Source organism: Pezoporus occidentalis, unplaced genomic scaffold, assembly GCF_034315485.1.
Source record: "Pezoporus occidentalis ecotype Australia unplaced genomic scaffold, CSIRO_AGI_Poc_V1 ctg211, whole genome shotgun sequence".
In the NCBI taxonomy this organism is placed as follows: domain Eukaryota; kingdom Metazoa; phylum Chordata; class Aves; order Psittaciformes; family Psittacidae; genus Pezoporus; species Pezoporus occidentalis.
Window position 1 is genome coordinate 246,612 of NW_026913976.1, and position 23,853 is coordinate 270,464.

The 23,853-nt window shown below is 45.7% G+C and overlaps 4 protein-coding genes across 5 annotated transcripts in view; 2 read left to right on the top strand and 2 right to left on the bottom strand.

Annotated features, from left to right (window-relative positions):
* The first annotated feature begins 19 nt into the window (after positions 1-19).
* On the top strand, positions 20-8,225 carry NEPRO (nucleolus and neural progenitor protein). The gene is made up of 9 exons (XM_062619513.1): positions 20-171; positions 305-459; positions 3,834-3,910; positions 4,009-4,140; positions 4,485-4,562; positions 5,456-5,817; positions 6,538-6,599; positions 7,001-7,251; positions 7,744-8,225. Exons 1-9 carry the CDS (start codon positions 81-83, stop codon positions 8,138-8,140), a joined length of 1,605 nt encoding a protein of 534 aa, XP_062475497.1. The 5' UTR covers positions 20-80; the 3' UTR covers positions 8,141-8,225.
* A 953-nt stretch (positions 8,226-9,178) lies between these two features.
* Positions 9,179-11,612, bottom strand: TAF13 (TATA-box binding protein associated factor 13). Its single transcript, XM_062619527.1, has 4 exons — positions 11,503-11,612; positions 11,281-11,359; positions 10,676-10,773; positions 9,179-9,797 (listed from the first exon to the last, which is right to left on the bottom strand). Exons 1-4 carry the CDS (start codon positions 11,527-11,529, stop codon positions 9,627-9,629), a joined length of 375 nt encoding a protein of 124 aa, XP_062475511.1. The 5' UTR covers positions 11,530-11,612; the 3' UTR covers positions 9,179-9,626.
* A 409-nt stretch (positions 11,613-12,021) lies between these two features.
* CD200R1 (CD200 receptor 1) overlaps positions 12,022-23,853 on the top strand; it is a 55,996-nt gene continuing 44,164 nt past the window's right edge. Inside the window, exon 1 of the mRNA XM_062619521.1 lies at positions 12,022-12,038. The gene's annotated coding sequence lies outside the window, so the exon portion shown is untranslated. The remainder of the gene's footprint in view (positions 12,039-23,853) is intronic.
* Positions 14,776-19,096, bottom strand: GTPBP8 (GTP binding protein 8 (putative)). 2 transcript variants are annotated; one of them, XM_062619526.1, is made up of 7 exons: positions 18,826-19,096; positions 18,599-18,697; positions 17,972-18,102; positions 17,565-17,664; positions 17,039-17,157; positions 16,638-16,764; positions 14,776-14,974 (listed from the first exon to the last, which is right to left on the bottom strand). In XM_062619526.1, the coding sequence occupies exons 1-6, from the start codon at positions 19,057-19,059 to the stop codon at positions 16,680-16,682; spliced, it is 768 nt and encodes a 255-aa protein (XP_062475510.1). In that variant the 5' UTR covers positions 19,060-19,096; the 3' UTR covers positions 14,776-14,974; positions 16,638-16,679. The 2 variants fall into 2 exon arrangements, with proteins under 2 accessions (XP_062475510.1, XP_062475509.1); XM_062619525.1 differs by having other exon boundaries at positions 18,775-19,095.

Here is a 23,853-nt window from a genome sequence, read left to right on the forward strand (position 1 = left end):
CTTCCCGACCGGCCAACATAGTCTCGCCCGCGTTCGGCCTCCCTCCTGTCCTGCGCGGCACCGCCTCCGTCTGAGGAAAGATGGCGGCGCCCGAGGCGGCGTGGAACCGGGTGGAGGTGCCGTGGCCCGCGAGCAGCGCTACGGTGGCCCTGGCGGCCGAACACCCTGCAGGTCCCCGCCGCGGGTCGGGGCGGGTGGGAAGGACGTTTTAAGCTACTCTCACGGTGTTCGCGGCGATTGGGGGGTGTGTGGGCTGTTGTGGTACGCGGTTGGTGCTGAGGCGGTGCGTGTGTCCTGCCCGCAGTGAGGTGTCTGCCGGCGCTGCGGCGCCTGTGCGCCACCGCCTGGAAGCGGCTGTCGGGGACGAGCCTGGCCGTCGAGGGACGCGTGCTGCGGGCCGTGCTCTACGTCTACCACAGCAGGCTGCTCCGGCACCGGCCGTACTTGGCCCTGCAGCAGGTGAGCGGCCCTGGCTATGCAGCAGGGACCTGGCGGCTGGTCGCTGCACTCCGGGCCCCAGTCAGGAGTCGTCTCTATGCGTGGCGCATCGTGTGAAAAGTGTTGTGGAGCAGGCGCCTTTTCGATGTCTTTAAACCTCCTCACGGTTTAGTTCGGTGGGATTCCAGGCTCTGTGCAACCAGTGCAATTTCGGCTTTCCAGACCTCTGGAATCAGTACTTGGATTTTTATACCCATGCTGTAGCCTAAAGTAGATACAATTGCATACATTTGAATACAAGCTGTGTGTAATATATGGTACTATAGAGTAATATAGTGATTTAATTTTCAATTAATTGTAAGGGGGGGGGGGTTAGAATAATCCTAGGCTGCTCTATTAGGCATGTTCTGGTTTAAGAACTCTTTAACCAGCTTTCTAGTTGTCGTGGTTTAAAACCAGACAGAGGGCTTGTTCACTCACTCCCCCCCTTCTTGCTCTCCCCCTACTCCCAGAGGGACGGAGAGGAGAATCGAAACGAATGCAACTCCCACAGGTTGAGAGAAGAACAGTTTAGTAACTAAGGTATAACACAAATCACTACTGCTACTACCAATAATAACAATGATAAAGGAAATAACAAGGGAAGAGAATACATCACCTCACCACCAGCCAACCGATAACTCGCCCCCCCCCCCCCTCCAGCCCGACCAAGCACTAACCCATACCTCCTCCAACCCTGCAGTCTACCAGCGCTTCCGGCTAACTCACAGTTACATCCTGGGCATGACGTGGTATGGAATACCTCTTTGGTCAGTTTGGGTCAGGTGTCCTGTCTCTGCTTCCTCCTGGCTTCCCCTCCTCCCTGGCAGAGCATGAGGCTCACAAAGTCCTTGGCTAGACCAAAGCATCAGGCTGAAAGTCAAAACACAGCACTGCACCAACTACCAAGAAGGAGAAAAATGACTGCTACTGCTGAACCCAGGACACTAGTAAAGGGACTGCTAGTATCTTCAAATAACAGTTTTAAATAGAACAGGAATTACCGAATCACAGAACAGTTTGGATTGGAAAAGACCTTAAGATCATCCAGTTCCAACCCCCCTGCCAGGACAGGGACAGCATGTTGCCCAAGGCTCTGTCCAACCTGGCCTTGAGCACCACCAGGGATGGAGCATTCACAGCTTCTTTGGGCAACCCATTCCAGTGCCTCACCCCCTCCACAGTAAAGTATTTCTTCCTTATATCTAATCTAAACTTTTTCTGCTTAAGTTTAAACCCATTGCCCCTTGTCTTACTGCTACAGTTCCTGATGAAGAATCTTAGCTTCTCTGTTTATGCATTTTCATTCTTGAAAGCCAAAAGCAAGGGGTGGTGTAGCTGCTGTGCTTGGAGCTGGGGTAACTGCGCTGTCTGTTGCAGTTGAAGTTTGAGCAGCTGCTGTACTTGCCACTGGGGTAGCTGCTCTGTTCATTGAGGCCAAAGTTTGAGTAGCGACTGTACTTGTTGCTGGGGGTGGTGTAGCTGCTGTGCTTGGAGCTGGGGTAACCGCGCTGTCTGTTGCAGTTGAAGTTTGAGCAGCTGCTGTACTTGCCACTGGGGTAGCTGTGCTGTTCATTGCAGCCAAAGTTTGAGTAGCGACTGTTGCTTTGCTCTCAGATCCGCCGACATTCTTTTCTTTTTGAAGGTGCTGGATAGTGTTGAACAAGGCCCTGTAAGCATAGGCCAAGCCCCAGCACGTTGCCGTGATTTGTCCATCTCTGGTATGGCCAGAATGACCACACACCTCATTTAAGTGTTTTACTAATTCTTCTGGATTTTGTAGTTGTTCGGTGGTGAAATTCCAAAGTACTGGAGGGGCCCACTGACCTAGATACTTGCCCATACTATCCCACACACCCTGCCACTCATGGCTGTCCAGCCTCAGGGAAAATCTCTCGGTCCTCCTACATCGTCGTTTGACCCCAGACAAGACCCAAACCTGACTCTGCTTAACTCTTGAAATCAGTAGTGGGCAAAACACACTCTGTATGCGTGTTAGCATGGTGATTCCCATCAGCAAACAAGTCTCAACAGCATTAAAATGCCATTCAAAAAATTCAAAACTCTCAAATGTAAATGGTCTGGGGGGACAACTGGGAGGGTAAAAGAATGTCTCCTTCACAGGTTGAGCACCTGAGAAGGAGAAAAAAGATGTGTAATTGCTAAGCACCTCCATCATATACCTCCCAAAGTATAAAGGTGGTGACCACACTGGGAACATAAGCCAGATCAGTTTCATGATCAATGATTCTATTGTATTACAAGTCATTACCATAAAGTACAATGGGACAAAAACCTTAGCCCAAGCCCCACACTTGAAAAACACTAATACAGCAAATACCGGATGGACGTAAGATACTATATACTGAAACTGTGAGATCAAGAGGAACAACCTTGAGAGCCAATAAATCAGCATTGTGACGAGTGACTATCAATCCAGTCAGATCTGTTCTTATCTCAACCCTTCGTGCCCCACGTTGGGCGCCAAAAAGAACTGTCGTGGTTTAAACCCAGTCAGGTAACTTGTTCACTCACTCCCAGTGAGTGGTGCCGAGCTGACAACAATCGAGGTCCGTGCCCCCCCCCCCCCCCCCCCACCGGGGTTCTCCCCCACTCCCGGAGGAACGGGGAGGAGGATCGAAAAAAAGTGCAACTCCCACGGGTTGAGACAAGAACAGTCCAGCAACCAATGTACACAAATCACCACCGCTACTATCAACTACAACAATGATAAGGGAAAATAACAAGGGAAGAGAATATGATAACACCGGCCGAGAAAACGAGTCCCACCCGGAAGCCCGTGTCCTTCCGGGTAACTCCCAGTCACCCCCCACCCCAGCCATGACGTGCTGTGGTATGGAATACCTCCCTGGCTAGCCCGGGTCAGGCGCCCCGTCTCTGCTTCCTCACAGCTTCCCCTCCTCCCTGGCAGAGCATGAGCCTCACAAAGTCCTTGGTCAGGGTAAACATCACTTAGCAACAACTGAAAACATCGACTTCACCAACACTGTTCTCAGGCTGGAAGTCAAAACACAGCACTGTACCAGCTACCACAAAGGAAAAAAAAAAACATGACTGCTACTGCTGAACCCAGGACAGTATGCAATACTGAAGGTATGCAGCACCAGTTAACAGTGGCCTACTCCAAACCTTCACCTCATTCCATATTGACAGTGGTGTGATAAAGGGAACTTTTTCATCATAGTGCAGATACAGGAACATATCAGAATATTCCATTATACAAACCTGCATTTTTTTCTGTTAAACTGATAGTGTCACTTGATAGAGTAATAGTTCTTAGGCCAATGCACTCCTATCTCTCAAAATGCCAGTCAAAGGGGTTTTCTTTTTTCTAGGTAGAGCAATGCTTGAAGCGCCTATGGAAAATGAACTTGGTGGGCTGCATTGAAACCCTGGCAGAACTTATTCCCAAGTAAGTGTTGTGATCCCCTATAGTGTACTATCCAGTATGCAGAGCTAAAGGGATGGGGTGCTAGACCATAACCATCTCTCATCTGTGTATCAATACAGGAAAAATACATCCCAAGGCCATGCAGAGTGCTTGGTTCCCAGCCAGCCTATACTGGAAACAGTGGCTCTGAAGGTATTGGGAGGTTGCAAGCTCATAATGCGTCTACTGGACTGTTGCTGTAAAGCTTTTCTGTATCCTTTTTTCATAGTGAAAATGTTCTTAGAGTTCACCAGCAGCACCTCATGAGGCCAGAACTGGGTCTGCTCTGGGCCCTGTATTGCTGATATAGTCAGCTGTGCAATTCATGTGTGCAACTTGAAGCTTCTTTGATAGCCGAACACCTTATTTTCAAGTTATTATGTAGGAACCTTGGGCTGTTGGCTGTCTGCTGTTCTGGCCTTGAGAAACCCAAAATTTGGATACTTGTCTCCCAAATTATCCAGGATATTGCCTGGTGAATTGCCTCTAGTTTGTGTATTCAGCAAGTCTCATTACATGCTGTTTGGTTTTTATCCTTAACTGGTATAATCTTCAGTTTGTCCGTTAAACATCTCTGCTCAGAAGAATTCATACTTTTGAACACTGTGGCTTCAGGGTTGTTGAGTCGGCTATGGTTTGTGTGTTCAAAAGTCTGTTTGTTGTCTGTCTGTTTGATGTGCTTGTCAAGGAGAGGGCTTGTAATTAGTCCTTGCTGCTGAGTGAGCTTTATTCAGCTGGGAGGAGGGGAGTCCTGCTATCCTTTTGGACTTGATTCTAGCATCTGTAGAATTGTATAAGTGGAGAGAGACTTCTTACGTGCTGTTACAGAAGGCTTTGTTCTTGGTTCATAGCAAATGTTATGTAGCACTTATGAAATCTTGGAGTTAATGCCAGCCTGCCACAAAGGCTAACACGTAGTACTCTGCAGCAGGCGTAAGTCCTGCCTCAATCTGAAATGGAAAGGCTGAGATCTATAATATTGCTGAGTTTTCCAGGAAAATCAGTGTTCTGGGGTCTCGGTTCGAGGAAGTAACTGCTGTTTGTAGCTGAAGGAGTAACAACATTATGTAAAGAACTTGGTAAAACATTCTTTGGCACAAGAAATCTGTCTCCCCAGTAAACACCACGTAGGCGATTGTATGGCATCAATGCTCATACCATTGTCCCGAGGTGGTACAAGTTGCTTTTGGGGAAGACCTCATGTCAAATGATTTGGCTGTGACCTGACTAGCTGATAAGTTCCAGGTGTGCAACTCAGCAAAGCTCTAGGGAAGCAGAAGGGTTCCTGATCAGGAATTTATGAGTCAAGTCATTCCTGCATTCTGCTCTTGAGCTGTTCATTAATGGTCAGGCTAACATTAAGGAAGTGTGGTGATGGGACCACAAGAAGATAAACTTGTATTGACAGGAAGTAGGGAAAGGGCAGCTTGGAATCTCTTCCATCAGCTCTCTGCTTGAGCTGAAGGTAGTTGTTCAGTGAACACAAGGTTTTGCTAGAGCAGACTCCATACCTTTCTGTCTTTTCAGGATTCAGTACAGGTGTGTGTTGCAGAGCCTTGTGTCCTTGTATGGCATGTTATCAACGTCGCTTCATCTGGTATCTGAGACCCAACAGATGCCTTACATCAGGGGTTTTACCTTCCCATCTGATATCTATAACTTCCTTGGAGTTAATGTTTCTTCTGAGATGAAGAAGCAAAAGGCTAGAATGCTTACAACAAAGAAATCTACCAGCTGGATGAAGAAGTTCTTCCCAACAATGACAGAGGCAGTGTCAGACGTTAGGAAAAAGAGAAGTTCTGCAACCTGCAGGAGTGCTGTGAAAAACTGTAGCATCCCATGCCTCACGGACATTGGACAGCCAGTTCTGGTGACTGGAGCCAGCAGAGGTAAAGCCTTGTGCCACAGTGCTACTGGTTTCTGACATCTCAGAGACTGACCCCAACTTCTGTCCAACAGAGCCAAGCACTCCTACTATGCACAGAGTGCAGTTCTAGTACAAACTCTCCTCTGCTGTCCTTGGAAGAGGAGGAGAATGCTGCATGAACTCTCGCCTTATAAAGCTGTGGATAATGTCAGTATTGTGATGTTTTGGCCTTTTGTTTTTATTAAACATGATACATTGTTTCATAGCAATGCTTGCAGAGAAGCAGGTAATGAATGCAGTATACTGGTCTTGTAAATATTTATTTGTATTTTCCTGCTTCTGCATAGCTGGGGCCCAAGAATAGTGAGGGAAGCTAAGAACAGTCTGCAGTTCATACAAGAGTAGATAAAGCTGTAAATACAGGATGCAGGTATCCTGTGCTTACTGCTTCTGGGCTGTGCCCAAGTCTTCTCCTTCAGTCAGGGCTGTGGGCAGTGACTCCAGGCATTCAGGTGTTTGCATGGAACTTTTGCCCATTAAGTTCTCCTTTGCCGCTGTCTGTAAATCTTTGCATCCTCTTCATCCATTGAGTGTAGTCCCATTGAAGTGCTGAGTGCAGGTGTGAGGCTGCTAAGGTGGCAGTAGATCTGAGAGCTCAACAGGGCTGAGAACATTGCAGTGTCTGTGCAAAGACTTAAAATGGTCTTCACTTTCTGAAGGGAACTTTCCCCTTTCTTTGTAGGGAAGCACCTGGGGCTTCATGTGAAGAGCTTACTTAGACCATCCAGACCTCCAGCACGAGAGGTTTGTATGGTACCATTTTATGCTTTTTAACTTTAAAGACCCTAATTATATCCCTGATTGAAAATGTCCCTTTTCCTGCCTTATTTTTGCTTGTTCAACAAGCCAGGTCAGCATGGAAGCTTTGCACTGAGTATCACTACTAATTTCTGCTTAGGAGCTTGAGCATTTGTTGGTATGTCAAGTGAAATGACCAGAGAGCAAGCCAGTAGTAGACAGCAATACAAATTCTTGTTATCTGCCTCTTGTTGTATTCCACAAAACAAGACTGCTCTTCCACTTTCTCCTTAGGAAGTAAGGAATGTTCTCTCAAAAACCTTGGTGCTCTGCTCCTCTCCAGCAGAGAGGGTCAGGCATGTCATGTTTTTAGAAGACTTAACTATTTCTGTTACTCTTTATTTCAGAGTGTAAGCATCGCATCAACACCTTTCAAAGCAAAGTTGGCATCACCTTCCTCTCGTATAGCAAAACTGGAGCATGCTGGGTTTCTTGTACAGATGGTCCAAAGAGCTACATCGTTTGGTGAACTGTCAGAGGCACTCAGAAAAGTTATTCTGTGGTGCAAAGGCAACAAATTCAAACCAGAAGCTTATTTTCTGCGTAACAAGTTGTTGAAAAGCACCCGGCTGCACCATGTGGAGGCTCAAGGATGCAGGTAATTTTGCATGGGTGTGGGGCTTCTGGGTCTGACATTTTACATTTTAATATTATGTATTTTGCTACAGCATAGGGAAATACAGTGGTCTAACCCATTCTTTGTAAATTCTAACGGGATCACTCGTTCAGGTTACTGCATGCTCGGACATGAACATTGTGTTTAGCTTCAGTCCTTTGTGAAAGGATTTAAAGGCTACCAGGTGCACCAATACTTAAGAGCGAGGATGAAAATGCAACTTAAATTGTTACCATTAAACGTGCATGTTTAATGATCACGATATGATACAGGGGGTGTCATCTTTCTTCATGGAAGATGAAGACAAGGAGCATTCACCCTGGCTACTATTGTACAAGAGTACAACAAGGTGCTATCATATCTTCTTGGGAAAATGGTAGAGAAGGCTAATAAACCAAATCTCTCCAAACCCCAAATGAAGTAATATTTGAGCAGCTGATAAAGTTATGATTTGTGTGCCTTCCTCCCGTTAAGCTTGAAGAAAAAACTGTGCTGTGTCAAAACATCTGTCTGTAAATACCTCCTGTATGGGTCACAGAAGGCACGCTGGCTAAAGCAGCACCTGCGGGCACGGTTCTGTCAAAGGAGGTTCAAATCATCCGCATGTTTGAAGAGAACTCTGAAGACTGTTTGGCAAAAAACTGCTGAGCTTGCTGGAGTCTGTGAGCACAGTGCATCACCCATTCTCCCAGCTTACCAGGATGGGCCTTGGAGTCAGGCAGGACGTTCCAGTGCCGACAGAGGCTGTGTCAAACTAAGCACAGCAGAGACCCCTAAGCGGCTGCTGCTAGAAGGAAGCCCTGGCCCTGTGTGGAAAGAAGCTACTGAGAACATGGATATTGATTCTATTTTTGCAGCAATAGGTGTCTGATGCTGGGTATGCAAGGAGGAAAAGGGTCAAGTCATTCCAATTATGTATATAATTTTTTTTTTAAGTAAAACAATCAGAATCCTAATGGTGTCTTGGTAACTCACACTCTGAATTCTGCTAAGGAAATGGCAACTGGTTTATTAGAGTTTTGTAAAACAGCTGTTGTTTGGGTTTGGGTTTTTTTTGTTGTTTTTTTTTTTTTTGAAGGGTGTACCAAAAAAATGAATAATCTTCATCCTTTCACTTAGCCTTGTCCTGGAACAGAGTTTGTTATCCTTACTCAGTATGCCTTCTCTGTTCAACCACATGTTAAGTGCTGCTGTGAAACCCACAGCACAATTAATTACTCTCCATGGCAGAAGTTTGTGGCTGATCACTTCCTGCTGCTTAGGACAAAAGACTTGTTGCCAGTTTTCCAACGAAGCAGTCTTACACCCTTCCTTCTGTGCTGCTTGTTTAAGGAACAGCCCTGATTTGCAGTATTATTGTTGTTCAATATCGTCCTTTTCCTGAGACAAGGCATTAACTGAACCTGACTCTGAGCTGCTCCAGAAACAGGCTTTCCCCTGCACAGCCATGTGCCATGGCCTGCAGCAATAAACTCCTGACTAGTGCATGCGTTCCTGAAATCTTTTAAGTGCAATTTCTGCCTGCTTGGCAATGTAAGGCACAGCTACTCCGACGTGTATTATGAAATAATGTTAGAACAAGCAATGGCGTTGATGCTTTGTGCCAGGCTCTTGTAACTAGGTCCTAAGATCAGGATCACCAGGATATACTAAGAAAAAATTGTTCCCAAATGCAGACTAGAAATCTGCTTTGTTGTAGAGCACCTGTCTAACAGTGGTAAGGAAAAGCTGTAAGTGAAGTCAACCTATTCCAGAGCTACTTGCCATTTTCTAGGCTTAATATTGGTAGAAAACAAAAGAGCTATGCCAACTGGGACAGAAGAAAAAAAATAACCTTCCCAGCCAAGGAAGTGATAAAAGCCCCTGTATTACAGACCTTGTGTGAACTGATCAATTCAGTTATGAGAACTGGGGACAAACTTAAAATGTTTTATTCAAAGAGCATGTACAGAGCAAAGAGCAGAATTCCTATAGCAGATTGGGCTTGAAGGCAAGTTGTCTCATTAACTGAGATCCATTTTTTAGGTTTCCTGTCACAGGAATACCCAGCAGTAACTGAAACAGTTGTAGAGAATCATACATAATTAGCCCTTTAGACATCTGATTCAACACAGTTCTACTTTGGACTTTCTGCTACTGCTCTTTTCTGAATTCACAGACCAATACAAAAATACCCAAGTATACCACATAGACAACATCCAGCTGCTTGAATACTTCTCAGAAAAGGCTGGGAGTGAGGGCAGACATTCCAGCAGTGACCTCCATCCTGAATAGTTCCTCCAAACAACATGCATGATGTTCCTTCCTTTTGGGCAGCAAGTGCCCAAGTAATGCCTCAGTGCAACTTGTGCACAGAATCAGGATCCATAGTTTGCTTCATCAAAGGCCTTTCTGGCTCGTTTCAGTTCTTCATTCATAGTTAGGAGGTCTTTAACTCTGGCAAACTTCCGAGGGTCCTTGCGTATCAGAAAGACAATGTCCTCAACCTGTACACGACCCTGCCGTCCAATTGACATGGCCTTGTGTGTCTGTTAGAGGAAACAAGGAAAGTCAACACAGTTCCTTTGCTCCTTAATTCTTTTTTAAGCTCTCAATTCCACTTTATTTCTTGCCACTTTATAATCAAAAAGTAAGCAACTGCAGGATCTGGGCACCATCATAGTCACAAGAGAACTTCCCAGTATACCATGGACTTACTGTTGCTCTGCTGTCCCTGTCTGCCTATCATTTATACCCAGCACATACCACTATATAGATGTAATAGTAACAGCATCAAAACTGAAGTCAGATTATATGTAGGACTCCCAGCCTGCAGAGTGCTTGAAGGTGAACAGCAGCAGGTAAAACATGGAGGCAATGTGAGGTAACTGTCACAGGACAGTTTAGGGCATTTTGATGTGGGGAAAGCAAGACCAATCTTTCAAAGAAAAGGGATCTGCAAACAGTCGGAATAACTGGTGTGGTTTTGTTTTTTAAACAAACTTTCAAACAGTATCTAATTATCTGGGACAGCAACAACTTCAAGGCCCACCTGCATTTCTTTTGTAGTGCAGAGCTACAATCCCGTCCATGTAAAGACATCGGAAGAACACAAAAAGTCAGACTTTCAAAGCTGCGCCTTCTCTTTTGTCAGCTGCATATACAGTGATGCCACAGCAAACCCCAAAGTCAGTTGTGTATTTCCCCCCTCCCACCCAATACTGAGTTTAAGGACTCCAGGCACCATTTTAAATCCACATAGAGCAAGATGCATGGATTTTGATTTAATCTTGGCAGAGCAAGGTTTAGGTTTAGCTTTTTCCTACTAACATCAGAGTTTTGGGCCTGGGATAATGCAATATTTGAGTCAGAGGTATTAACCCCTTTGTTGAGAATGTTTTGACAATGCTGTCTAGAGCTGACTTACCATTTCTGTGATAAACTCTATTACCAGGTCCTCAAGAATGTCCACTGACTCTGTGTAAGGGTTCTGGTCATCCCCGAATCCATACATCATGCATCTTACTGCAGAAAGAAACACTCAACATGAGGCTTCTTTCATCCATTTCAGCTGCATGCATCTAGTTAGAGCCCACACATATGTAGAGGATGGCACTTGTCTGTTGGGCCAGATGATTCTTGAACAAACGTACAGGAAATAAGCAGACAGACAGAAGGCAACAAAACCCCAGTGCTGTATATACATAAGCATGGACAATGATAACCTTTAAATATGGATTTATCCTACCAGGTACTGACAGTGTGACTGACCGCTAGCACACTTCGGTTCACAGAATGAATTAGCAATGTTTTTTAGGGGGCCTACACAACAGCTTTGTGCACTTTCAGCCAGGGCACAGAATGGAAGTCGCAGTTTTGTTAAGTAAAATAAGTCTGTAACTCCACAGCTACCTCCTCAGTGTTTCAGCTGTGTTTAGGGGAAGGGCATTGTCCTTAAACCAATGCTGCAGTAAGTTCCGCAGCAAGAGACCCGTAAGCGCGGCGCTGGGCTTTCTGGCCGGCACTACTCACGTTCTTTGGAGAACAGCCTCTTCCTCTTGCCTTGTCCACCATCCAAGCCGCCTCCAGCTTCTTCCGCGTCTTCTTCAAACTAGACGAGCATAGCGGAGGAGAGACGGCCGTCAGCGTTCGGTGCGGCGAGCCCCCTTCCCTCCTCTCCCCACATCTGGGATGTGACCCAAAGGCTCCCGCCCAGCAGGAAGAAGAAGCACACAACCCCTTCCCATCACTCACCGGCGCGTCCTCCTCTTCATCAGCCATGCTGCCAGACCGCGCAGGGCGCTTCCGGGCGGCCGGAAGGGCTTCCGCTTCTCTAGCCCCGCCCCCGTGGGGGAGGCTCCGCCCGCCGGTACCCCAGCGGGGGGCGGTGGGTAGCTGAGTGCGTGGCCGCGGCAAGCACCACCCTGGCGGGGCGGCGGTTCTGCCTCCAAGGTCGGTGTCGTTTCCGCTGCTTTGGTGTCAGAAGGACTTTAACGTTGTGAGTTTTCTTCAGGAGGAAGAAAGCCCCCGTAAAGTTTTAATTCCCTTTTGCAGGTGTAGACCTTGCTTCTTGTTTTAGCTCTCTAGCTACAGCAACTACCTATGTACCCACTTCCCAGTGCAGGCAAACGCTTGCCTTGCTTGAGAAACGGTTTGATGCATGCAAAGAAACACGGAGGTAGGACCAGAGAGCTCTCTCTCCCTGGCTGGGGTGCTGCTGCCTCTGGCACCAGCCTGTGTCAGTTATAAGGACTCCAGAGAGGTCGCTGACCCAGCACACACAGCTTGGGGTTGGGATGTACAGGCACTTGCCTTGGCCCAGAAAGGGGTGATTTGGGGACTGCAGGGAGAAGCTGGAGTATGGACTGTTTACCTTGAACCAATCACTATTGCTACTGACTGTATAACTAACTGTAAAGCAAATAGCTTTGCCCACAATGCAAAGATGAGCATGCTTAAGCCTGTAAAATCCTATTCCTGCAGAAGCAGGGATGCTGAGCATCCTTTTCTTCTTGTAATTTCTTTAATTTACAAAAACAAAAGTTGTATTTTTCCAGATTTGAATTGCGGCACAAACGAATTACTCTGAGATTGATTTGGCAACCCTATCCAAATCTGTATATGATACCCATTACTAGGATGTCAGACGAGGATAATGTGGTTTGAAAGGGGCCTCGTGAGGTGTCTGGTACGGAAACTTCTTGGAGTTACTCAAAAAGGGTGAAACGTCCATCCACTTTCTTACCCTGTTGGGTAGTCTGTGACATGTTCTCACCACGCAGTCACGCTTACTGCATCTCCTCTCATCCCAAAGCTTGTGAAGAAGGTACATTTATCATTGTAACAGGTAATTACGGAACAGCTAATGAGATCAACTTCCTCTTTGCCTTTCATTGGGAGTTGATTTGTGACTTAAGGCTGACTGTTCCTATGCACTTACATACTAAACATAAATGTGTGTTCTTCAAATATGAAAACCAGTGGATGTGATGTATCAAAGCTCAAAGTAAATTTCAATTTGCATCTTCCATTTTTGGAGAAATAGCAGCTACAGTGTCACACAGAAGTCAGTGGGCCTGTTACTTTGGGGTTTTTCGCTGGTACTAAGAAGCTGAAAGACGGTACACTGCTTTGTGACAGGGTCTTATGGAAAGAGGATCCCAAATGAACTCCTGGAATTTCCCTTTCAGATCCTTTGTGACTTGGGAGTCAACACACTTTTGCTGATGCCCAGGTCTGTTGAGGAGAAACTGAAGATGAAACTTAATATTAAGGTAAGATACTGGTGCCTGCCCTGTCAGGCTCCATACAAATAAATGTCCTTGTAATCTGCATGAATTATAAATACTGAAGACTTTATAGCTCTTAGACCATTAAAAAACAAAGAGGTGAAAGGTGAAAGTAAACTTGTAGGGGTTTTATTCCTTTTCTGATCTTTCTTATAAATGCCATGGTTTTAAATACAGGCTAAGTAAATATAGATACAAAGGGAGAAAACTGCAAGCCGTTTTAGTGCTTGAATGTAGCACCAATATGGCTTAGACAAGACAGAAGACTGGGCTTTAATTTTCTCTCTATTGTTTTTAGCATGAGTTGGGGTAAGTTCCTCCTTCTTGCTTGATAAAGTGATTATGGAACATGTAATCATGCTTGGCAGGTATTGTTTCATATTTTATTTTTTCCATCACAAGTTTCTAGAATTTCTGAAATCTTTTGTAACTGGGGCCAAATAACATATTTTTTCAGATGAAATAGAATCTCTAAACATCAGTGCAGCATCTTTTATCATGTCCAGGCACAAAGGCAGCTGCGGTTCTGACGTCCTGCTGAATCTACACGGATCTTGATTCGATCTTGTTTTGCCCTGTTAAATACTACTTCTGAACTGTACAATAGCTTACATCCTTCATAAATTGTTGTGAGCAGTTAATGCTGATGCTTGAGAAACACAAGTTTCTTGTGTCTTTGTGAGGTTTTGGTTTAAGAAAAAACTTCCTCTTAATTTTTCCTTATAAAGAAAAATCCATTATGTCTCCAGTAGGAGGCTTACTCTCCTAGTGTAATAAATGCCTTGTTCACACAGGGCAACGTTTTTTCTCTAGGAAGCTGAAGAAGGGAAAGGTGCAGCCAAGATACAAACGTTGGAGAAGCAAGAACATACTGGAGAGTAGTCAGTCTTGATGAAGCAGTGAAGGATCCCAAGGAACGAAATCAAAGTAAGTGAGTACAGTGCCTTCTGGTGTCTTGAGTCTCAACAGCCTTCCCTGATGGAGATTGGAGCTGGTGCTATCCCTACACACCACCTTCTGTGCTTGCATCAGGAGTGAAAGCAACAGTCTCATCACAAAAGATCGAGTGGAGGAGAACTTCCTGGAGAACAGCATTAGCAAAAAGAGTACTAAAATTTATTCCCTGCCCCACAAACCCCCTTACTGCTTGGCATACTATGTTCTCCATCATTCTCAATGTTTTTCAAAGAAAATACTGGTTCATGTAGCTACATCTGTGCAAGTGGTGGATTTATTGTATTGTATAAACTTTATAAATGTGTCATAAGTGCACAAATGCCACTGCAGGTTACTAGAATACAGAAATGTGAGCTACCTTTCCTGAAAAAATATCTGCTGCGTATTTACATAAACACTTCATGGGTCTCAGTAATTACCTTATTGAGCAAACCAGTTTTCTGTGGTTATATATGAAATGCGTAAAAGCAGACTAATTATATCTGAAGTAATTAGAGATCCAGTATTCAACAAGTGTTTGGACAGTGTTAAATTAGTGTTAAAATAAAGCTGTGCTTACAGGCTTAGTGCTGCAGGTATTTCTTAGGAGCAGATCAAATTGCAGTTACCACAACCAGTATTAATATCATTTGTACATCTGAGGAAGGCCTGCTTTCCTTTTCATTGGTGGTGCCAATTGGCTGTAAATGCATCGGATGAGAAGAAAAGCTACAGGGCTGGTTATAGTATATTGCAGAGAAGGTGGCTTCTCATCTAGAGGGCTGTAGAGGTAAGTCACACCTTGTAATTTATTCACTAGTCATTTTTATTTTGGGATGTAATATAAGGTCAGTTTGCCTTTTCTTACTTCTGTTCCTTTCATCATAGCATGCCCAGTTTGTAGGACGGGGAAAACCCACAACTTACTTCTCCCTCCTTTCACTCTTCTGTGAAGGGGTTCTGGTCCTATTTTGTTTCCACAACACTTAAGCAGGAGAATGCTGTAAGAAGCATAAATAGAATTATTGACATAGTACCTGGTCAAGGTCCCTACTAAAATGCATTCTATGCTATAGCGACTGTTGCAAAAATACCGGCTTTGTAGTGTCAGGGTTATAGTAACAGACTACACCACACCCCAGGGGAAGAAAGACGAGAAAGTACTGCTGAAAGAGCAGAAAAGATGCACAAAGTGAAATCCTTTTCCATAGAAGCTAGTACTCGACATCATTTCTGTAAGTAACAGATGCGGAAGAGGCAAAGCTTTACAAGGCAATGCTGGTGCCTGCAGTGTGGTGTATACACCGCAAACAATTTAAGACATCAAAAGCTTTTAAAACTGAAATGATCTCCACTGCTTCAGTACACTACCAGGCCCATCACTGATCAGTGAGGGGGGAAGAAAGGGGCACCGACTCCTGAGTGTAATCAACTGTGGTGTTCCCTCCTGCAGATGGCTGAGCAAAATGCGAGTGATTCCAGTGTTTGAATCGCTTGTAAATGAAGATTTTTGACCAACACAGCAGAAAACTGCAATGTGTCTAGAGGTAAAGCTCGTTCTTCATGATAAGGTTGTACCTACTGTTTTTAGTACAGCAGTAGCAAAATACATGACCTTAGCTCTGCATGGCTTCCACTAAGGAGACACCTCAAGGCAAGGATCATGGGGTCCAGTTCACAGTCTGCTGCCATTTCAAAGCATTTTTAATATAAATGGATTTACCAGCCACATCTACTGTATTAAAGTGACTAATAAAAAATTTCCTAGCACTTTAAGGGGTTTTGTTTAGAAGAGGGACTAAAAACGAACTAACCTTCTTTTAGATATACAGGCTTATCTTCAGAGGCTCTTCAGTCAAGGCTGAGATCTTGGCAAGATTTATGGTCATTTTAAGATACTAAGAAAAGATTATTTCCAAAGTATTGCCCTGCATGTGTTCATATGTTAAGATACTACTGCAATTCCCCCTAGGATAAAGCATCCCATTGGCTCATTTGTTCTGGAGCATTTTGGTATTAAGAGGTAAAATATTACGAGAGTCACAGGTTTGATCGCTGCTAAGACGTGGAAGCTAGAGATCCAATTGACCTATTGACAGCACAATGCAGAAGAGTTACAAAAATAAGATACATGAGAACTCCTCAACACACCTTCAACAGAGAATGTGGCTGTTTCTACTCAAGGTCACCTTAAAGCAGGCAGGTTGCATAGGGGCTGTGGTTTAGCCCCTGCTACATAAACAGAGAAGCAAACCTGTCATTCAATTCAATTTGGCAAGTATAGTTTGCTTAATGTTAGAGCTATAGTTTTTCTTCTCTAGACTAAATGCCTTTTTATGAATGGGATTACTAGACTATCATCTCTCACATCTTAAACACAGTAGAGCTTAGGCATGCAGTGGTAGCTCTTTGAACATTTTGGTGGAAGGAGAGGAAACGATGCATTAAACCCTAGCTTCTCTTTAGAGGTTCTCTTTCCCTTTTTCTGTTTGGCAGAGTCACAGAGGTTTTATAAAACAGTTTTGTAATAACCTGGATAAATTCATAGTGCAAACTTCCTGAACCGATGAGTTTCTTAAAGAAAAACTTTAGCCTTATAAATATTTATTTATCAAAAAATGAAGCCTAGTACCTTGGGTTATTTACAACAATCCAGATTTGTACCTTTTGTTCTGGAGGTGCTGAACAGGTGAGGAACCAGTCTTTTCAGCTGGCCTCTACCATGGGCAGGTTTCCAGTAACATGGGCTACAAAACACCTTAGCAGATGAACCCCTGAAAACTCCAGGGAACTGTGGAAACAAAGAAGAGATGTTGACACAGCTTGGAGCAATACAAGCAAACTCGGCCACTGGCTGTATTAAATGTAATTTCCTGCAATGCAGTACAACTTTGGTAAACAACAACTACAACTTGCTACTGTTAACACAACTCCAAATAGAATGGCAAAGCCCACTAACACGCAGCACAGGGACTGCTGCCCCCTCGGAGAAAGGCCAAAGGAAGGAGCAGCCTTGAAAACGGAACTCCATGCACATGCATGGCTGCAATGGAGAAGAGCTTTACCTGACCAGGAATAGCTGAGGAAAGCATCCCTGAGTTTTCTCCTTTACATACTCCTGGATCTCCAGTACATTCTTTAACAACAGTCCTCTGGAAGCTCGGTCAATTTTTGTTAACACTATCTGCATGGATCCAGAAAGGGAAAATTAAAAGAGGAAAAGAGGATTATTTTGCTGCTAGCCTGAAACCTGCTAAGAGTCCTGGACCATCCTCCAAGGTAGGCTGAAAGCTCTGAATCATATCTGGGGGGAAAAATGGTACAATACAGTTCACCAAAATGCTTTTCTAGCTTGCATAACTAGCAGAACATTTCAAGCTCCTCAAGCTGGGCACCGAAAAAGAAAGCTTCCATTTAATAAATCAAGAAAAAAGTCCCTTAAATTCCACTTACCCCTTTCAACACATTTATTAACAATAAAGGGGCTGTTACTGCTTTGGTAAGATAACTTGGATAAGCTCAGGTAGAGAGTACATGCCTTTATAGATGATCTATAGTTTATAACCAAGATAAGAACAAAGCATTACCTACCACATAAGGAATCCCAAACTCTTCCAGCATCTCTACTGCAATATGATCTGTCTTATGGAGTCCTGCTACACCATCGACTAACATAAAGGTCCTCTTCAAGCTGCCAGAAACACAAGCAACCGTTGTTTCATGCCTGCTCTGCTACTTCCAAATTCATAAGCAAGAACAAGTAACACAGAATCTGGGGACAGGAAGGGCCAAGAAAATCCAATCTCAGGAGCCAAGGGCCAGCATGGAGCAGCATCATAATCTTCTCTCTTATTTTGATCTAAGCATGAATCACATTACAGTGATTCCCAGGGAAACAATGTCAGAACTAATCAACAGTACCACTGCTGCTCTTCCTGCATTTACCATCTAATTACATGACACTGTATCAGGTTTTCATTGCACTGTAGGGCCCTTACTTGTGCCGTTCCTGCAGGTAAGCCTCCACCATCTCCACAAAGTCTTGCGGGGCACGGTAGCCATATCCTGGCATATCCACCAGAGTAAAGTACTTCCCTACTTTGAAGAAATTCATCTTCTTGGTGTGGCCCTGTGGAGAGTATGTAGGTAAGGTGAAGGAAGGACATGGTTTTAAAAAGTTGCTTTAAGCAGTCGACTAGGAGATGAGATGTCCCACAAAATGGTACTTATCTGTACCATATCCTACACCACGCTATCCCCTGTCCAAAGAAGGCTGCAAAAATACTACAGTTGCTCTAAGCTGCCTGGTCTCCTGCCTTTGTAGTAATCCTTTGTGGCTCTATCCTTAAAGAGACTAAAAATGCCTTCATGGGTCCTCTGCTCAGCTTGCACGACTCTTCTGTCTGGCACATGTGCCAGCCCTGGCTGTAGGGCTAAACTAGGCTCCTTCCACCTTCTCCTTTGCTACGGCAAAGCCCACATCAGCCACAGGCTGGCAGCCACCATGGCTGGCACGTTCTCCTGCTGCTTCCAAGAGCTTGGTTCCTCCTGCCCTTCTCAGCCTCATCCTCTAGGCTGGCACCAACCGCTGACCAAGGGTGCAGGAAGCTACAAAGGTCACTCACCGGGGTTTTTGACACTCTGACCTCCACTTCTGGGGACAGCGAGAACAAGGCCCGGATTAAAGATGATTTCCCCACGTTGCTTCGGCCGATGAAGCACACCTGCAGGAGGAGAGGCAGTGAGAGACTCCACACCTCCCCTCGCCAGCCCCCCCGGCCGCGCTGCGGTGGTACCTGACCTCGGGCAGGGCGAGCAGCGGGGCGTGTGCCATGCGGACGGCGGAGCTCACGTAGTCGATGGGGTGGTCGCGGCCGGACTTGAAGAACGCTTCTGCGCGCTGCAGGGCGGGAAGGCCGGGCTGGAAGACGCGGAATCGCGCCGTGTCGGTGCCGGGAGCTAAGTACCGCTCCAGCTTCTGCAGCGGGAACAGGAGGCCGGTGCGGCGGCCCTGCTCCAGCCGCAGCACCTGCGCCAGGGCCGCCAGGGGCGGCGGGGTCCGGACCCCCGCCCGCGTCAGCAGCATCCCGAGCGGGGCCGGCGCGGGCAGGCCCGGCCGGGCCCCGGAAGGCGGAGGGCGGAGCGGGGCCCCCAGCTGCCCCCGCCCGGCCGCTGCGGGGAGTGCCCGGTGCGGCCCGTGCCCTGATCGCAGGGCGGTCCTTCATCGGGGTCTAAGAGAGCAGCCCGTCTCTCGTAGGCTCGGCTCGGCTCTTTGTGTCTGGCTCTTGCTCGTCTTCTGTTCTTTACAGACCCAGGAACATAGCTGGGCTGCTGCGGGCTCTGTACGCTGGAGCCCTGTTTGGCCACGAAACGGGGCAAAGCAGCAATGTCCTTCAGCACGCTCCGTCTGTCCGCTGCAACGATCCGTTTTCCTAAGAGCTGGTCTGATGTTCGACCTTGCACCCAGGCCAGCCTGAGGGCCCTACGGAGCCCTGCCTTTCCTTTGAGACAGAGACACATTCTTCTTCTGCCATCAGAGTCCTCTGTATAAAGCCCTGAAAGTTTGGCAGGTTTAATTATTGCAGTGAATAGATTTAAGGCCAGGAAGGACCATTAGAAGATAACACAGGCTATATCCTACTTCTCTTTTACTGAGCTTGGTTGCAAAGCTCTAGGGAGGAAGTTCTATCCCCTAAGAAAAGGCCAGACAGCAAGCTATATGTTCCTCAGACTTCAAGGCTTTTGGAATAAAACAAACTGTCTTGGAGATACATACGCTTCTTCTCAAATTCATGATCCGTGAAAGCAGTTATGGTGACAGGCTAACGGTGTAAACACAGGGGAAATAAACTGTATTCTGTGTTAGCCCTGTAAATTAGGCCTCTTATAACCGGCTTTGTTTCACAGTAAGACAGAGCTCAAATGCTCCTACCTCAGGACAGGCCACAGTCACAGGCTGCTATGTGCATGCTTAGAAAAGCACTCCCCAATAAATCTACAAATTACCTTTATTTAGTTCTAAACCAGGTCAAATCCACAGAGAGGTCTCTCTCCTGCCATCCCTAGTGGTGCAACAGCCATAGGTACATGGTTTTAAGAGGGAGAATAAACCTGTAAAGAATTACTTCAGGAGCACTGCTATATTTTTTCTTGTAAGGCAGCAGCCTAACTTATTGAAACCTGTGGTGAGTCTAGCAACAGGAAAACTGCAGTGGCCAGAGGTGCTGCTTGTAAACACTCTGGTGAGCAGGTTTCCAATTTCTGTGCCAACTGTGACATGCGAAACAGAGCAAGTGTTTTGCCTCAGCGTCCCACGCAGCTCACCGCTGCTGACAGCAGACCTGTCTGCTTGAAATTACCCTGCAGTAGTTATCCCTTACCAGGTACATGCTCTGCTTTAGCCCTGTAAAAGGGCTCCAGCACGAGTGTGATGCAAACAGGGAGATGAAAGGTACAGCTAGAGCCTCGGCCCTGGCAAAAGCCCACACAAAGGGACTGTGCAGCAGCACAAATCCAGCGCTGCAGAACTGCGCTCTCCCAGGGGCTGAACTGTTAGGAACCACTGAGCAACTTCACAGCATCACGCTCTGAAACACACAGGAGGGTAGCTAAAACCAGCAGTTGGTACCTCAGTAACTGGGAGGGGAGAAGGGGGAGGCAAGTCTCTTTGCTAGAGGCATGATGTACCTATAGAGCTCTTTAATGGGGCTCTTGCAGAATGGCTAAAAACAGTAAGGTAGCAAGTGAGAAACAACACAGAGGAAACGGGATATCAAGCAGTTGTTGATGGTCCTCTGTGACAGACTGTAATCCAAAGAGTCAAAACCCAAAGGTTAATTGAAGAAACACAAACATGATTTTCACTGTCAGAGAGCAAGAAGAATCTTCAGAAAAAAAAAAATAAAAAAGAAAATAATCACAATTTGTGATCAAATTAGGCCTCACCCCAAAGACAGCTGGACTAGGCTGCACCACATGCTGCTGTAGAGAATTCTCCCTTCCCATTTATCAGGAGTTTTCCTGTCTTAGTTTCCAAAATGACCCTAGATTCTTTGAGGTGCCTGGGTGCATTTCTCACAATTAAAACCCAAGTAATTAGGACCCTGGAAGCTTCTAATTTTCATGACTTGGATCATTGTTTCTTGCTGCTTCTGCCATTTAGTGCTGAGCTATGTCACCCACAAATTCTGTGGCTGAAATTACGGTAAGCCTCACACTGCAGTGGTCTGAATGTGATCTTTGCATCTTGACAGGCCTCTAAACATGAGAAATGGTTGTTTTGCACTTAACCAGCAAACAACACAGCACTGAAGCAGAAGCTGCACTGACCAAGGTGCAGGTTGCTGTCTGGGACTGTTTCATAAAATGACTTTTGGAAAGCACAGCTCCAGCAACAACAGTCAGCAGCAATGAATGAGCCAGCTTGTGCCCAGGCAGCCCTTCCTGATGCTTTGCAGTCCCCTTCCTGGCTGACCCTTTGAGTTCAAATTTAGATTGGATATAAGGAAGAAGTTCTTTACTATAAGGGTGGTGAAGCACTGGAATGGGTTGCTCAAAGAAGCTGTGAATGCTCCATCCCTGGCGGTGTTCAAGGCCAGGTTGGACAGAGCCTTGGGTGATATGATTTAGTGTGAAGTGTCCCTGCCCATGGCAAGGGGGTTGGAAGTAGACGATCTTAAGCTCCCTTCCAACCCTAACTGATTCTATGGTTCTATGACAGTGACTTGTCAGCAAGTTGACAGCATATAGCAGCAACATGACAAATGCAACCTGCTTTGTGTCCCACCCAATCTGCTACATCTCCACAATGAGATGTTAATGATATTCCTGTGAGACGTCAGCTTACATAAGGGCAGAAGTGGGAAGGTACTGCAGCAGCAGCTTTACTAGGTCTAGGCATGCTTGCCTGTGTCTGTGTGTTTCACATCCCCAGGTTACAGAGCTGTCGGGCCTTTCTACACCCTTCACAACCCTTCCAAACACAGCCTTTTTCTTTTCTTTTTTAATTTTCTTTTCTTTTCTTTCTTTTACCCTCCCATTATCTGTTATAGCATCTATTTAATTTTTTGGTGAATTGGTTACACAGCTGTTAGTAGCTACCTGGGCTTAGAATTGGGGCATTAATATGGTACAGAGAAGGTAAAACACAGAAGACAAGGCACTAAACTCCTCTGGGTGCTGGGGCTCTCTGAGGGGGCAAGCCTCAGTTTGTCCACAAACCTCAGCTGGTCTGAGGGCATCAATGAACCTCGGCCTGATTTATTAGCTTTGTAGTACCTTGTGCACATGGACCAGGTTTAAGACTGACAAGGTGGGTGATTGCCCAAACCCCAGGACAGAGCCTGTCTAAGGCTGAGTTAGAGCATTACAGGTGCAAGGAGGAGGAGAGGGTAGAGAATGGGGAACTCCATGGCTTCCACAGAGCTGGAACATGATCCTGATCTTTGTTGTTCATTCATTGCTTCTACTCATGACTGACCACATGTCAAGGTCTGCGAGCCTCATTTGACATCTGAACTGAAGGAGCCATGGCCAAAACCTCACCTAAACTTCAGTAATTAAGAAAAACATCAAACCACAAACCAAACAAGCTTTTCAGTCCCAGCACACTAACATACAGAAATGTTGTTTAGCTTTATAGGAAATGCTATATCACTGCACTCCCTCCTTCGTGCAGCTTTTAGGCCTCTACCTTGCTGCCCCTCATCCTTTCTAGTGTAGCCAGATAAACTGGTGTAAATTGCTGCCTTGCGTGGTTGCTGCAGAATGACACCCGGAGGATGCAGACAATGATTCTGCCGACACAGCGCATGAAACTGCTCCTGTCACATTTATAGACACAGCCCCATTCCATCCATCTGTTGTCATCTATGACTGTTTGGTCACAACACAGTCTGAACTCTGCAGAGCTGACACAATGCGAATGAACAGAGACAAGAGCTAGAAGAGCAAGAAATTTGGAGGCTATCAAAAACTACTGCTAATTCTTTGTGGTAACCTAACTGCTTTATCAAAAGGCTAGCAAGCAGAAAACAGCACTGACTTTAACTGATAGCTGTAGCTACTGTGGTAAATGGGTTTCCACAGTGCACATCATCTGACTGCACGCAAGTCATGCTCAGCTCAGTCTCATTTCTGCAGCAGCTAAGCACGCATTGAGCACCTACACATCTACATGCAAGCAGCTGCTCCACCAGCAATCTTATTGTAGATTAAGACCATCCCCAAAGCTGGAACTCTGCTTGGCTCTTACTAAGAATGTCACAGACAAAGCGAACACACAGAGAAAGACTTATCTTCCTTTTCTCTCTTCACAAACTGCAGGGCAAGTAAAGGTTTTATGGATACCAACAGAGATGTGCCTTAGGTTAGCAACAGCCCTCTGGTGTCGATGGTATTCAGGATATGTTCTTGTTGAGCTCTCCTTATTACATTTCTTTTCCCTTTTCCCAGATTGGTCAGGTTTTCATCCAGAAAGAAAAATATCTCATATCATTTGTTGCAGTTTCTATTTGAATGGCTTAGAGTCTCTCTATCCTCCAACAGGGATAAAAGAGATCAGAGTCATGTACCAGAGCCCACAGGGTTCTGTAACCAGCCTTGCCCCTACTCCTTGGTCTATTTACTCTCCAAGTCATCACAAATCCTTCTGAAGGAGGGTGGATAGAGCAGCCTAAGCCTTCTACAGTCAGAGTTTCAGCCCATTCTCCTGGGCAACTGCCAGAGCAGCTAAGAACTTTTCTTCCTTTCTCTCATTGGCCACCCATCTTACTTGTGTGTTCACCAGGTGATAATGAAAGATTTGACTGGAATGTGTGAGATTGAATTTATAGCTGTTATAGCTGTTTAGGTATCAATTGGCAGGCTTCTGTGCTGCCAT